The sequence below is a fragment of the Sinocyclocheilus grahami genome, unplaced genomic scaffold, assembly GCF_001515645.1.
Source record: "Sinocyclocheilus grahami isolate Dianchi unplaced genomic scaffold, SAMN03320097.WGS_v1.1 scaffold473.1, whole genome shotgun sequence".
Classification (NCBI taxonomy): domain Eukaryota; kingdom Metazoa; phylum Chordata; class Actinopteri; order Cypriniformes; family Cyprinidae; genus Sinocyclocheilus; species Sinocyclocheilus grahami.
In genome coordinates, this window is record NW_015505652.1 from 1,866,923 (window position 1) to 1,882,307 (window position 15,385).

Below are 15,385 nucleotides of genomic sequence, written 5' to 3' on the forward strand. Positions count from 1 at the left end.
AGTCAGCGGAGGCTCGCGAAGCGGAGCCAGGCGAAAGTATAAATCCATATAAATACGGTATGAAGTATAAATAAGTTCACTCTGCCAAAATGAGTTCGTACAGTGGGCCTGCAGGCAAAATGATATTCATCTGAGTAAATTATAGCAGGATATCTCTGCTGCCATGAGGCTGTATGAGATAAGGAGCCTGTGCCAGTCTTCTCAGTTTACAGTGAACTCAGCATTTTTATAGCCTATTACAGTGAACTCAGCAGTTGCCTTGCTTAATCTATTATTCATACACAGCTTCAATTATCAAAGTTACTTAGCAAGCAGAGAGATCATTGATGCTCTTTCATGATGTAAGCACTAGAGAGCAGGAATAATTGTTAGGCTTTTAGCATTTGCTTATTTATTCCAATTATATCAATCAGACATATTAGCAGCCATTACCCAAGTTAATTAAATTTATAACACAAGTCAGATACAGTTAAACTAGAAGTACACAAAGGCTGATGTTACATTCAGCTAAGTTGAATAACTGTAACATTATGATATTATAATATGATAAATGTAACTGTGAATGAAAAAAGCTATATAATATGCATATACACAATATGCAATTACACATATAGGCTACATTTTTATTTAATAAGTTACTTAATACAATGTATGTAGCATTTCTTATTTATAACTATATTGTGATATATATCGTTACCGTGAAATAAAATTACTCATATTGTGATATAAGATTTTGGCCAACATCCTGCCAACCAGTAGCATAATACAATTTTATTATAAACTAAAACTAAACTAAAATTACAATTTTAGTTGTATTTTAGTACATTTTTGCATGTTTCAGTGCTGTCAGACGATTAATCGCATCCAAAAGTTTACATATGTATATATTTGTTTTTCTTAAATATATACATGTATGTGTGTGTGTATTTATATATACATATTAAACATACACAGTACACACACATATTATGTAAACAAACTTTTATTTTGGATGCAATTAATTGCGATTAATTGTTTGACAGCACTTGTGTTTACATTTACATTAAGCATTGTTACACAAAACAAATAATGACAAATAAAGTACAAATTAGTATAAAATATAACAATGCCAAATAAGGAATAATTATAAGGTGCCAAGTAATTAATAAAATAAGGTATGCATTTTGACACAACATTTTTATTCAAGTTAAGTTTCCTTTCTGTTTTTGTTAAACCTGCTCTCCTCCTATGACTTTCTGTAGAGAATTCTTAAGTAAGGATGGCCAGTTTCCACAAACAGTAAAAGAAATGTCTTTTTGGACAGAAAAGACACAGAGTTTGTATGTTTTTGGTTTTCCCTTCCTGTCCATTCCTGTCATCACTGGACCGCAACCTGAACAATGGAAGAGGGTTACATCTTATTTGATTTAGTGTGTGGGAGTCTTGTTACACAAAACACACACACGCACACACTTTAGACCTCAGGCTGAAATGATCAGATTCCACACAGAGGCTTTGGAATGAAGTATAAGACCTGGTTTCTATTAACCCTGATCAAGAGGGCAGTGTCACAAGTTTTGAGGGTGAACCGAGCTACCTGAACCCCAAAAGAGATCCCCTGTGTCAACTAACAATATGATCTGCTTCTGTTCCTGCTTACGGTGAAAAACGTTTCAAGAATTGGACTGTTATTTAAATTCACAACCATTTTCAATATTGATGATAATAAGAAATGTTTTCTGAAGGATTGTATGACAGGAGTAATCTGCTGAAAATTCAGCTTTGCCATCACAGGAATAAATTACATTGTAAAATATATTATTGTCTGGCCTAATAGGTGTGATAATATGCTTTATTTGTACAAAATAGGGGAAGGAAAAAATGACAGATACTTCTGTCTTATTGGTAAAACTGAGACCTCCAACCCTGCTGATTAGAGTCTCTTGAGACGCAGAGAGGGCAGCTGTCACAGGGTTGTACATTGTTCACAGTCACCCACTGCGGTGGCCCTTATGACATTTCAGCTAAGATTCTATGGAAGTCTGCGGGTGGAGTTACTCTGGTTGTATACATCAATGCTCTCTCTTTTCTCTGGAACTCCATTGCTCTTTGTTAGAGTGATGTACTTTTGTTCTGTCATTGAAAAGCTGACTGCAAATAAAAGATCAAAAAAGAAAAAGAATCACTGAATGGTGACCTGAAAGTGGTATTTAAGGAATTTGTTACTCTCAACCTATACCAAACTAAACTCTTGAATGACTTGGACAGCTCAACAGTAGTCAAAGATGTAGCATAGTGTTTTTCTCCACTAGGGAGAGACTGAAGCTAGATAATTGACTTTTGAATGTTAATTTCTGTGTTAAGTGCATTACAGTTCATAAAGTTTCTGTAAGATCTTTTTTTTGTTGTTATTGACACAATTCTCTCTTGGTAAATCCCCACCAAGGCTGCATTTATTTGATCAAAACAGTAACAGTAATAAAGCAGCAATATTCTGAAATATTATTATAATTTAAAACAACTGTTTAATATATTTAATATGTAATGTATTCCTGTAATGGCAAAGCTGAATTTTCAGCAGCCTTTACTCCAGTCTTCAGTGTCACATGATCCTTCAGAAATCATTCTAAAATGATTATTTGGTGCTCAAAAAACATTTAATATTATTTTTAATGTTGAAAATAGTGGTGCTACTTAATATTTCTTGTGGAAACTGATTCATTTTTTCACTGATTCTTTGATCAAAAGAAATAAAAAAAAGCATTAATTTTAAATAGAAATCTGGCTTATAAATGCCATGTTTGTGTCTTTGGGATATAAAATGGTATGATATGATAGTGTGCAAGAGGTGCATGTTTTTCCAGACTTCTGTGTCTACAATGAGTGATAGAGGGGGAGAAGGGGGAGCTGTGATCCAAGTTGGCAGAGTGGAAACATCAAGGCCTGTGCTGGACATGATGATGCTTGCAATCTGCAAATCTCCTGCCCGTCTGGTATCTGACATGATGGAGACATGAAACACAAGCTGCTGAATTACCCATCAACATCTACCACCCCCATTTTAGCAAATTTCTGTCAGTTCTGGGCATACTAAACGAAATAGGCCCTCTGAACAATAAGGAATTATGAAATTTGATTTAGAGAGATCAAGAGAGATCTGAAGGATCTTGACCTTGATAAAATTTACGGTAAAAAAACGGCAGTTGTGGTTGCCGGAATTTTACTGTAAAAGGTTTTACGGTTTAAACTTAAATTTACAGTTAAATACCGTAATTTCATTAACTGATATAATGTTAATATACCAACCTATTGAAGTACTGAAATCTGTTTTGTACCTTTGTAATACACTGATAACCACGAAATGCAGGTGGTGATGAGAAAGTCACATGATGAATCAAAGCCCATCACAAGCAGCAGTCTTTTACCGTTAAATTCACTGTCATTTTTTACATTCAATTAACCCATAAACTATGACCTTACACTCTTAAAAATAAAGGTGCTTCAAAAGGTTCTTCAAGCGATGCCATAGAAGAACCATTTTTGGTTACACAAAGAACCATTCAGTCACAGGTTCTTTAAAGAACCATCTCTTTCTAACCTTTTTGTAATCTGAAGAACCTTCTTTTTCACAAAAGGTTCTTCAGATGTTAAAGGTTCTTTATGGAACCATTTAGACAAAAAGGTTCTTCTATGGCATCGTGAAGCACCTTTATTTTTAAGAGTGTAGGCAGTGACCCATAATAACTTAATTCCCCTGTAAGCCATTTTATGTGAGTAGTAGTGGGGCATTTCCAGACCACCTTCATGTGTTTTTACCTGCAAAGGTCACAAGAGGAAGTCATATTGAACATCTGGAAAACGTGTTGTGAAACTACTGTATAAGGCATTTAATTCCTTTTTATGTCTAAAAAACAAATCTAATGTCTCAAAAACTGACATTCAGACTGTGTAGGAACCAGATTTTTCATATTCCTGTTGGAAATTTTGCTTTGTCGCAACAGAAAGCAACACTGCTTTGTCGCAACACTGGTACGACCCTCCCTTCTCTCCAAGAACTGTACTCATCCAGTGTGAGCAAAAGGGCTAGCAAAATCACTCTGGACCCCTCACATCCAGCACACTCCCTCATTGAACTGTTGCCATCTGGTCGACGCTACAGAGCACTGAGCACCAGAACGACCAGACACAGGAACAGTTTCTTTACTCAGGCCATCCATCTCATGAACACTTAACAATAATCGTGGAACACACAACACTAGTATACATTATTTATTTAACACACATACTTATTTACATTTCAAATTTACACATATCATACCTGTACATACAAAATTGTCTATATTATATATTGTGTTTTTGCTTTATTTTACAATGTCTATTTTGTCTATTTTTATATGATTCTTTTTATTATCTGTGTCCTGTCTTGTCACTGTCATTCTGTTGCACTGTCGAGCTTCTGTCACTAAAACAAATTCCTTGTATGTGTAAACATACCTGGCAATAAAGCTCATTCTGATTCTGATTCTGAAATGACCTTCATATTTGCAGAACAGGGATAGTAGAAAAAGCTAAGAATTCCACTTTATCTGAGGATAACCACTCTTAATGTAAATGGCTCAGATTTATTAAAGTCCAGGCCTATATGTGACCTTTTAAATCAGTTCGTTTTTTTATTTTTCATTATTACCGTACATTGGGTTCAACCACAACTGAAACAAATATGCTGATGTTTGTGTTGGCCCCAGAATTACCTTTGAAAAGTTTCCGGTCTGTTTCGTGATTTCAGACTCGATTTAAAACTCTGTAGCAAACCTGCCAATAATTCAAAGCTGTCAATAATTTCCAGACAGTTGTTGATGGTGCAAGACTGTGTCCATGGCAACAAGCCTGAGACGAGAGAAGAGAGCATCTGGCATGTCAACAGGTCCAAGAGTGGGAAAAACATGGGATGGAGGGGATGGTTAGTAGTGTAAAAATGTCCTAGTGGCTATTCACACATAACTAATTTTTCCATTCCACTGCATTGTTTTCCTGTAAGCACACACTAGATGGATGCATTTGACCGTTGCACTTATCATTATAGTTGTAGTGTGTATTGTTATCATTATAGCTATAAAAATGTCTTGAGACTTAGCTTTTTTTTGTCTCACATTTTTAAAAACAAAACAACAAAAAAAAGCATTTTGTGCGAAAGGCCTCTATAGAGTTCCAGAATTTATTATAGTTGGAGTATTTAAAATGTTTTTTGCAAATACTCTTCACGTTCATAGTCTCCAGCTTTGCATAAAGCCGAAGCCTGGGTACAGATCAAAAGAAAAGGCACATTTAGTATGAATTAACATCCCCCCGTTTTAATTACAAATCTCTAAGGAAATAAAAATCAATTTCCTGCCCTTTAATCTTATCCTATCAGTCTTTCTCCCTCCCTTTCTCTCTCACTCGATGTCCACTGCTGTCCAGTCCCATTACATCACCAGTGTCATTTCTCTGATTAGGGATCTCAACCTAAACACTGCAGAGAAACAAAAATGTAAAAAAAAAAAAAACATCCTAACCAGAAGAAATTACCAGGCTAATTAGAGTTTTGAAGTAGGTCAGAGAAATATGGTTTGGCTGACTATGAAATTTTTTTATTATTTACATTATTTACTGAAAGCCACTGCAATTGGATTAAAAGATGCTATCTAATTGGTCAAGTAGAATCAATATATGTGGGTGAAGTCATCAAAAGGCACGGGATGATGTCAGATTACATATTCACTCACAGCTCTATTTTAGTGAGTCATGCTTTGTGTTGGAGTTAACCATAAGAGGAGTGTGTTGATATGTTTTTAATAGGCTGAAATGTACAGTAGTGGGCAGAATATTGAATATTTCAATACAAAGGAGCAGGTGTTTTTAATCCCAAATAATTTACAGTGAATGTGTGCAGAGCTGAGAGAGCGAGACTGTGCTTCCAGTAACCGTCTAATTTCTGTCACACCTCAGTGGGATTTAATTAGGGTTTTTATTCATTATGCTTCCACTGTTCCCTTCCCCTAAGATCAATACACAGACAGCACCTGGAGACACATGCAGAATCACATGAGTCTCTGGGGTCCAGATTCTAAGTGGTGTGGCATGTTGTGAAGATATTCAAGTCTGGAAGTCTGAGACCACTTGTAAAAAAGCTTTTGTTTTGACTTTGTCTAATTAATACAACATATTTCTTTACAAATGATTAGCAGCATTGCACTGATGCCTAAATTATATCATCACATCTCTTATTGTGATGATGTCCCTCTCTCTTTCCAGTCAGTGTTTCAATGTTTCAGTCATTAGATCAGGAGCACTGGCTGACTAAAGATCGTTCTTTTTCCTGTCAGAGCAATTTGGCTTGTATTAAATTGCAGAGACACACCCCTTGCTTGAGTCCATCATTCCCTAATAAATGTATTTAGACCTTCTAGCTTCCTGACATCCCTTCATTTTTTGTCTTCTTCTCTTGTTGCATTCTTTATGGACAGATATCTGGGTGACATCATATACTGTGGTATGGCTATGGAGTTCTGTAGCAGAAGTGGTGCTTCACAAATGTGACACTTGCAGTTTATGCATTATGAAAATACAGGATATAATATAATAAACATAATATAATATAATTATATATTTATAATCCAAACCACTTATCCAGAAGCAGGGGATATAATATAATTTTGATTAGGTAAAATATAATATATTTTGGAGAAAAATTGTTTTGTATTAGCTTTTGTTGTATTATTATTAATTATAATGTAATATATATATATATATATATTATTATATTATATTATATTATATTATATTAACACTTTTCTATAAACCACAGGTGGGGGTATAATTTATTTTGGGAAAATACAGGATAAAGTACAGTAGAGCAACGTCTGTTCTAAATCAATTTTTATTTTTTTCATTGTTTTATTATTTGTCATAATATAATAAAATATAAATACATTCTCCAAACCACGTATCCAGAATCAGGGGATATAATATATTTTAAAAAGATAAAATGTAATTTATAGTTTTGTTATACAGTTTTGTTTTTGCTTTTGTTGTATTATTATTACTAATATTTCTTCATATTATTGTACAATTATTTTTGATATTATAGTAAAGTAAATTCTAATCCCTGTCTTTTGTAATTCTTTGTGTTGGAAAACACCCGTCCTCTATTTTGCATGGACACCTGCAGTAAAGCACAAAGAGTTACCACCCCCCGTCCTTCACAGTGATGGAGAAGCTCTGCCACTCACCTCGTCCAATAGCAGCACTGGAAGATGATGTCATGCGGTAGGAGGGGTGCTGCTGCTGATGCTGCTGAGCTCTTGTATCCGAGGAGCAGCAGGCACAGAGCAAAAGAGAGGGAGGTGAAAAAGAAGATACCAGGGAGAGAGAGAGAGAGACAGAAAGAGAGAGAGGGGGGAGATAGGGACAACACCTCATCAAGGAGAAAAGGTAAGTGTGGGCATCACAAAATCAAAAGAGAGGAGACTTGCTTTGCTCTGATGTTTTTGTGATTTGACTTGCATTGATTATTAAAATGAAAAAGGTTACCTTTGAATTAAGACTAAATGTGCCGCACCAGAGGTCTAGAGGGAACTCGGTGTTCTGTCTGCCATCTATAATATATGCAAAGCAACTTTATATGCATGAAAATGGGAATGTATTGCAAACGTATCTGAATCTGTGTGTATACGCAGCGGTGTTAAAAGATGACATAATTCAAGAGCACACTAGATTATGTCATTCCAAGGCAAGAGTCAGTAAACAACATTTTGCACACATAAGCACTGACTGCAGTGATTAGGGTTGGACTGTATTACTTGTTATTGTGTTTTGTATTAATGTAGTAATTTGAGAGTGGATTTTTACATGTGTTTAGCCTGACATTATGGGTATTTGCCATTTGGGGCAACGATTATGTTAAGCTGTCGTATCAGTTTGTTTTGTAACAGAGATGTGAGAATATAGTTACAAATACAGTAACTGAAATACAGTAAAAAACAAACAAAAAAAACACCTATACATGCAGGTGTTTGGATAAAGTAGTGTGTGTTGATGTATGAACAGGGTAGGGCAATGCTTTTCTCTTTGTGGTGTCTCTCCATAAGGTTATATGTCAGTTTTGCTCATGGTTTTAGGATTTATGTAATGTTTAATGTTTATTGTTTTCTAAAATTGTTTTGTATTCTGATAAGTGGCAGCTTTGAGCCAGAGTAACAATACAGAGATTGTGCGTGACACTCCCTGCTGCTCCTCATCTGAATTCATGCTCCTCTCTCACCAAGTGTCCCGCCACAACACAACAAGCTCCTTTCAGACATCTCATGCACAATGGATCTGCATTTGACCTTTTTTTTTAAATGTACTGTATTATTTTAATTAATGGTTAATAATTCTTATGTTTCAAAACATTTACTAGGCCAAAGTGTTTTATATATGTGCAGGACTAAACACACACGCACACACACTTTCCTAATCCTCGCTTTCTCTCTCTAAACAGGACAGAGTAAAGAGTTGTAAACTACACACAATACTGCATAAACATGACCTTGGCAGGTAAGCTACAAAAGTCTTCCCTGATTCCCAAACATCAAAGTCTCCATAATCAAATTCAATATTTGAAGGCCCCCCTGCAGGCCATGATTTTTTTCTCTTGTACTTCAGCTGAAATGTTAACACACGAGGTTTAGAAATAGGAGGAACAAATTTTACATTTTATATTAAAATTATATCATGATCAACTTAATCAAAATATAATTTCAAAAAGTTTGTTTTGTTTGCGAATTTTGTACAAATATAATAATATGTCCAAGAGAGAGCTCAGCAGGTTCTGTTTTGTAGCCTATCTCCAGAGAAACAAATATCATGCATTATTTTTAAGCATATTTTTTAACATTCTATACAAAATTTATTGAAATTAACTTGTTTCCAAACAGGTTTCCTAAACACTCCCCCAAACTCCCATTGGTCAAGTAAACATATAGTTCCACCCCAATAATCACATCATTGGTTGATTTTGTGAAAGAGCCGCCTTAAATTTTTCTACTTGGCTAATGCACGTTTTATTAGCCTCCAAAAAACGATCGAAAAGATTCTGTTCTGTTTACATTTAAGCATTTCACAGACGCTTTTATCCTAAGCAACTTACATTCTATTCAATTGTATTCAGTTCCATGGGAATCGAACCCATAATCTTGCTCTGTTGAAATATTGTACAAGAGCTTTACTTGACCTGATTAATTTATTTGAGACATTTTGTGTTAAAAATCGCCTACAGCTGCTTTAAATGAGTTAATTACTTTTAAATTGTCTAATTTTCTGCATGTAAACCAAGCATGATGAAGATCTTTGACAGAATGCAAGCGTTTGTTCATGTTGACGTTTCTCCACACAGCATATCGAGACAAGGTGAAGGAGCTCCCTCTAGTGTCACTTTTGTGCTCCTGCATCAACTCAAACCCTGCAGAAAAGCCCACATACAAGGCTGAGGGTAAATAATACAACATTACTTATTGGCAGAGGCGGACAGTAACTAAGTACATTTACTTGAGTATTGTACTTAAGTACACTTTTTGAGTATCTGTACTTTACTTGAGTATTATTTTTTCTGGGAACTTATGACTTTAACTTCACTACATTTGAAAGACAAATATTGTACTTTTCACTCCACTACATTTCTATCAAGATCCTCGAAGTAGAAAGTCGTTAGCAGCTTTGAAAGTCAGTGGGGGATTTCTTTCTTCTCTTAAAAACTCTTTTTAAGTCTTTTTTTCAGACAGTTTATCAGTAATCACTCTTGTAGGGCTACATGAAGACTTCTCTCTAGTTTCAGGAGGCTGAGATGTTAAAGCATCTTGCAGAGAAGAGGGAGCATGAGAGAGAGGTCATCCAGAAGGCCTTTGAGGAGAACAACAACTTCATTAAATATGCTAAAGAGAAGTTGGAGCAGAAGATGGAGGCCAACAAAGAGAACCGTGAGGCTTTGCTTGCCGCCATGCTGGAGAGACTACAGGAAAAGGTACGAACTAACTGAAAGGGATGTAAAGTACTTTATTACAGCACTTAGTCAATGTGAATTGCTTTATTTTTTAAACAATAAAAATAAATAATTTAAAGATTATTTCTAATGAAAATGTATTTCATTTGACTATGCATAGCTAAAACATTCAACTTTACTAAGAACGTTGTTACTTTTAAAAATATATAATTAGGCATACAATCAAATATGGAAACTTTTTTTTTCTTTTACCTTCATACATATCATTTTTCATATCAATTCAATACCAATCCAAAGTTTGGGTTTTATACGATAAAAAATAAAAAAATAAAAAAAGTTTAACGTATCTTACGCTTACCAAGACTGCCTTTTTTTTTAATTTTTTTTTTTTTTTTAGTAAAAATGTTTTTAAAAATAGTAGTAGTTAGTTAATAGTAAAAATGATATTTGCTCGCCAAGGCTGCTTTTTTATTGTAAAATAATAAAAATAGTAAAAATATAAAAAATAGAACTAGTACATAGTAAAAATAGTAATATTTTGAAATATTATTGCCATTTAAAATAACAGGTTTTAACTTATTCCTGTGAATTTTCCATTACTCCAGTCTTAAGTGTCACATGGTTTACTGCTCAAGAAACATTTTTAATTTCATTAAAAAAAATTAAAACACAGCATTTATCAAGTTTAAAAAAAAATAACATTATAAATGTCTTTACTGTCTATTTTGTTCAATTTAATGCATCTATTGAATAAAAGTAATAATTTCTCTAAAGATATATGTATAAGTATTTATAATATATAGAACAAAATATTAAATATTATATTTTAAATATATATTATATTATTATATTTAAATTACTATTCTATTTCAATTAAATTATAATATTATGTTTAAAAATATTTATAGATTATAAAATAATCATAATAAAGTGTCCCGAATTTTTGTGACAATTACACATTCAGTGGGTTCCTGGCCTTTGTGCATCTGAGTCCCTTCCCAGTCTAATTATAGAATGAGTATGAATATTGCATTAGAAAGGGGTGGATTGTTTCTCCAGTTTGTTTATGCCGCTGTATTTAGCTTCCCTCAGGCACACTAATACATGCATGAGCACAGGTGGAGTAAGTTTTCTTTTGTGTGTCTGTTTAGGACAAACACGCAGAGGAGGTGAGGAAGAACAAAGAGCTGAAAGAGGAGGCCTGCCGGTAGAAGACTGCTTTGACTATAGTCAAGGGAGATCAAACCAGTGAAGAGAAAATATAGCAAACGGTAGCCAATACATCTCAAAAAAGGGAACATATTGGACATTGATAATGACAATTTGCAACACACCAAGCTTTTGTAAGGTTTAACAACATCAAAACTACTTAATATTATTAAAAACAGAAAGATATTGTCTAGATGACAATGCAAGGTGCACAAAGAGTACGTTACTTGGTAGAGCCCAGAACGTTGCTTCAGAGAAAAAGAATGAATATACCAAACCGATCTTTAGAAATGACATGAAGAGGACAGGAAGAAATATTGATGAATAGATGCTTTTTATAACCTCCATAACCAGTACAGATGAATATGTTAACATAAACTACATCTTAAAGTCACTCTTCACTAATAGCAGTACCACAAAAGCATCTTTTTCCCAAAACATGTGCCATCTATTGAGGCTTTGGCTCATGCTTCTTTAATTATTGTTTGATATTAATATTCAATAATCAGTAGGGTTTCATAGAACCTCATGCATGCCTATACAATATACATTATTAAGCATCAGTAATCAGGTGGCTAGAAATGTGTTATCTATCACATTTCCTGTTGTGACGATGTGAGGTAAAAATATGATCAAATGAATATTAGATTAGAATATACTATAAATCCCAAAGCTCACGACCCTCTCAGATACATTAAAAGTGGAGCACAGTGACACTTTAAGCACAACTCAGAAGCACATTTAGCTTTTTTTCTATCATTATATTTGTATTATGATGCTCATCAGTAGAAAAACACATAGTGGCATCTCAAATGAAGAATGATATCACTCAGGTGTGAGAAAAAGATCCTCTTTGGATTTGGGAAATGGTTTTAGATATGAACGGTGCACTTTGCTTTGGCATGTCACTGAGCTTTATTCTAGTCATTTATTTTACTCATTCTATACGAAGACAAAGGAGTTTGATGTTGGTGTCTGCAGCATCAAAAAAGAGCCGTTCCATGTGCAATGATGAGAATTGTTGTTAATCGACCAGATTTGCTGAGAAAATTGAATGTAAATGCTCCCTGTGTTTGTAATTTCCAGATGATTAAATTCTCTAGTTCAAGTCAAATAAATGCTTCTCTTAACTAAACCAAAGATTTTCTGGGTTTTTTGCATTTTAACATGTATCATTCATACAGTTATTGCACTCAAACAGACTATTATAAAGCAAAACTAAAAAGAAAATGTTACAATATATTTTATTAATCAAGATAATAAATATAAAGCTGATCAAAAGAGTGGCACAGAAGTTTGCTGTACCTATAAGCAGATTAATACAACAATATAGATATAATACAGTAAGAGTACAGAGCTAATTCTGAGGCACAACGACAGGTAGAACGCATGTACAGCCTAGACTAATTATTTTAGTCTCCAGCTGAAGGGTGTAGTGCGTAGCATTTTTTTCCTTCACTCTCTTCAAGACGTTGATCTGGTAGTAGATGGGTTTAGATTCCAGTCCCAAGTCTTCCTCACCATCTTTGGTTAAACAGCCTGTTTTTTCACATTTTGCCTCAGAGATTTCGGATGGGATTCGTGAATTGTCATAGGATTCTCTGAATTGAAAGATTTATAAAAAAAATTCTGTTATAAAAAAGTAAGATTAGCTAAACTACTCAAAACAACCCCAAATTGTTACAATTCATGTATTTGATACACAAGATCCTCTGCATATCACACATATGAGATTAAAGTGAACAACTGTAACGATTTATCAGATCAAAGACTCACTCATATGTCCATGGTGACAAAGATCTGCTTGGAGACAGGGGGGCATTCATTGAGAGGTTCAGAGATGGATCCAAGGTTACCCACTTTCCTTTCTTTTGACACTTCGGTTTTCTTTTTCTTTTAGACTTTTTCTCAGAAGAAGCACCATTTAGTAACAGGGCAAGCAGGTAAAGCAGCAGCACAGCTCTGAAAACCTGAGGAGATGGAGACCAAGAGTGGTTGAATGGTTTGCTTTCATATTGTTAATTTACCTAAACAAAATTTAGGTAAATGAATTTTTTTTAGGTCGCTTTAGACATTTTACGACAATGACATTTCTGTTGAGATAGCCTATACTGGGATGTTGAGTTCAATGTCAGTTAAAGTGAAACGTCTTCACTCAGAAAAATTAATGGGTGCAAATCCCAAAAGTTCAACAAAAGATTCAGAATCAACAAGAGCAAGCCTTTGCAAACTTTTGTCCTGCAAGTCAAATTTCAAATTCAAGTAGATTATTTCTTGCTTGCACTTGCCTAAAATAAAAAACAACAACATCATTAGAGTTTAATTAATTGGTGTGACAAACTCACCGATGAGAGCTGCATCTTCTGAATAAAAATGTAAGTTCCCTGATGGCTCTTCAGAGCTGGTGTCTGCGTTCCAGCAAGTGTCTGAGCCCTGCATCTAATCTTCTATTTATATAGGCTGGTGAGAAAGCCTCAAACTTCCTGATCTTGACGTAGATAAGAGACAAATCTAGAGTACTATAGATAGTCATCTTGAGATCATTGAACTCACTGACAATGAAGTGCATGTCTGTTTGCAATATCAATTCATAATTTTTTTCCCACATGTAATCTGAAAGTTGGGCTAGAAGGCTATTCATTAGATGTTCTTCTGTTTCACTATATGTTTAATTGGACACTTAATTCTGTGCCCTCCCACGCTCTCACGTTTCACCCACATACTGTACACATCAGCGGACTTCTGAATAACAAATTTGTACACCAGCAGTGCACTGAGATGCATTTTATATGGGTCAGCAGCCTTGACAGGATATGTTGATTGGGTTCTGAAAGATGGGTTTTTTGCTGATAATGTGTGACAAAGTGAACCATATACATGTGATCGAATCATTTCCATCATGCTCATTGTGTCCATGCACATAAAAAACCTAAGATGTTTCATCTAAGTGTGTCTTGCCTTATTTAGATCATAACGTTTCTCAACTGCTAATCTTTCTGACCAATGTTGGGAAACCATCACAAAATAATTGGGAGAACTTTTCCATTTTTGAAATCATCTGAATTCAAATTTAAATGATCCATGTCTTATATTTTGTTACACAACATAACCTCCGTATAAAACCCCATGAGGACTCTTCTTTCTATATGTGTTTAGAGCAGTTTCATCAGCAACACAGTCAAATTAACACATTAAACCCTTAGAGTATAAGGTTCAATTTGTTAACGTTAGCTAATGAATCAGGTATCATGAACAACATTTTTAATGTATTAATCTGGGTTAATGTTGATTTATAAATGCAGTCTTTGTAATATTTGATCTAATGTTTATATATACAACTTGGAATGTTAAAATCTTTTCAAAAGTTTGGGTCAGTACAATTTGTTTTTGCAAGTTTACAATACATTTATTCAGTAATGATTCATTACATTTGTTAAATGTAACAGTGAAGATTTTTATAATATGAATTATATATATATATAATATGAATTTACTATTACACAAATATTTAGAAGCTATTTTAAACACTGATAATAAACAGAAATGTTTCTTGAGCAGCAAATCAGCTTAGAATGATTTCTGAAGGATCATGTGACACTGAAGACTAGTGGCTGCTGAAAATTCAGCTTTACTATTACAGGAATAAATTGTATTTTAAAATATAAATTAACATAGATAAATATAAATAATTATTTATTTTCTGTTGATTTCAACAGGAAGTAATATTAATATTATTAATAATGCTGTAAGATTATTGTAAAATACTGCTATATTTATGTTAACACAGCTCTAAAGCGGTAACTCTAAAGCGTTAGTGCTCATCAAGAACACTCGTGAAAGGGTTACAGTTGGTGAATCAGTGTTAAATTTGCCCCAGATACACCAACTGACACTTGTAGCCCTACACAATGTTCTTATACTCCCCCACTAATTTCAATTTAGGTCACTGAAGTGCTGACTTGGTTCTTGAAACAGTACGTTCCAGCAGCCAACACTAGCACAACCACGAGCATATGATAACATCTCCTGAGTCATTCTGCCATATACTTACCCGCATGTCATTTCAAACCTGAAACCTGTCTCCTGTCTTTTTGTCCCTATACTGTATAATAGGAGTCAGTTTGTTATATATATATATATATATATATATATATATATATATATATATATATATATATA

At 34.1% G+C, this 15,385-nt stretch overlaps 2 protein-coding genes across 2 annotated transcripts; one reads left to right on the plus strand and one right to left on the minus strand.

Moving 5' to 3' along the window:
• The first annotated feature begins 7,355 nt into the window (after positions 1-7,355).
• On the plus strand, positions 7,356-12,341 carry LOC107553428 (stathmin-4-like). The gene is made up of 5 exons (XM_016235617.1): positions 7,356-7,452; positions 8,501-8,556; positions 9,395-9,490; positions 9,828-10,018; positions 11,149-12,341. The coding sequence occupies exons 2-5, from the start codon at positions 8,544-8,546 to the stop codon at positions 11,206-11,208; spliced, it is 360 nt and encodes a 119-aa protein (XP_016091103.1). The 5' UTR covers positions 7,356-7,452; positions 8,501-8,543; the 3' UTR covers positions 11,209-12,341.
• Positions 12,342-12,499: 158 nt separating this feature from the next.
• il17a/f3 (interleukin 17a/f3) lies at positions 12,500-13,566 on the minus strand. Its single transcript, XM_016235634.1, has 3 exons — positions 13,552-13,566; positions 12,983-13,176; positions 12,500-12,807 (listed from the first exon to the last, which is right to left on the minus strand). The coding sequence occupies exons 1-3, from the start codon at positions 13,564-13,566 to the stop codon at positions 12,564-12,566; spliced, it is 453 nt and encodes a 150-aa protein (XP_016091120.1). The 3' UTR covers positions 12,500-12,563.
• Positions 13,567-15,385: the final 1,819 nt, after the last annotated feature.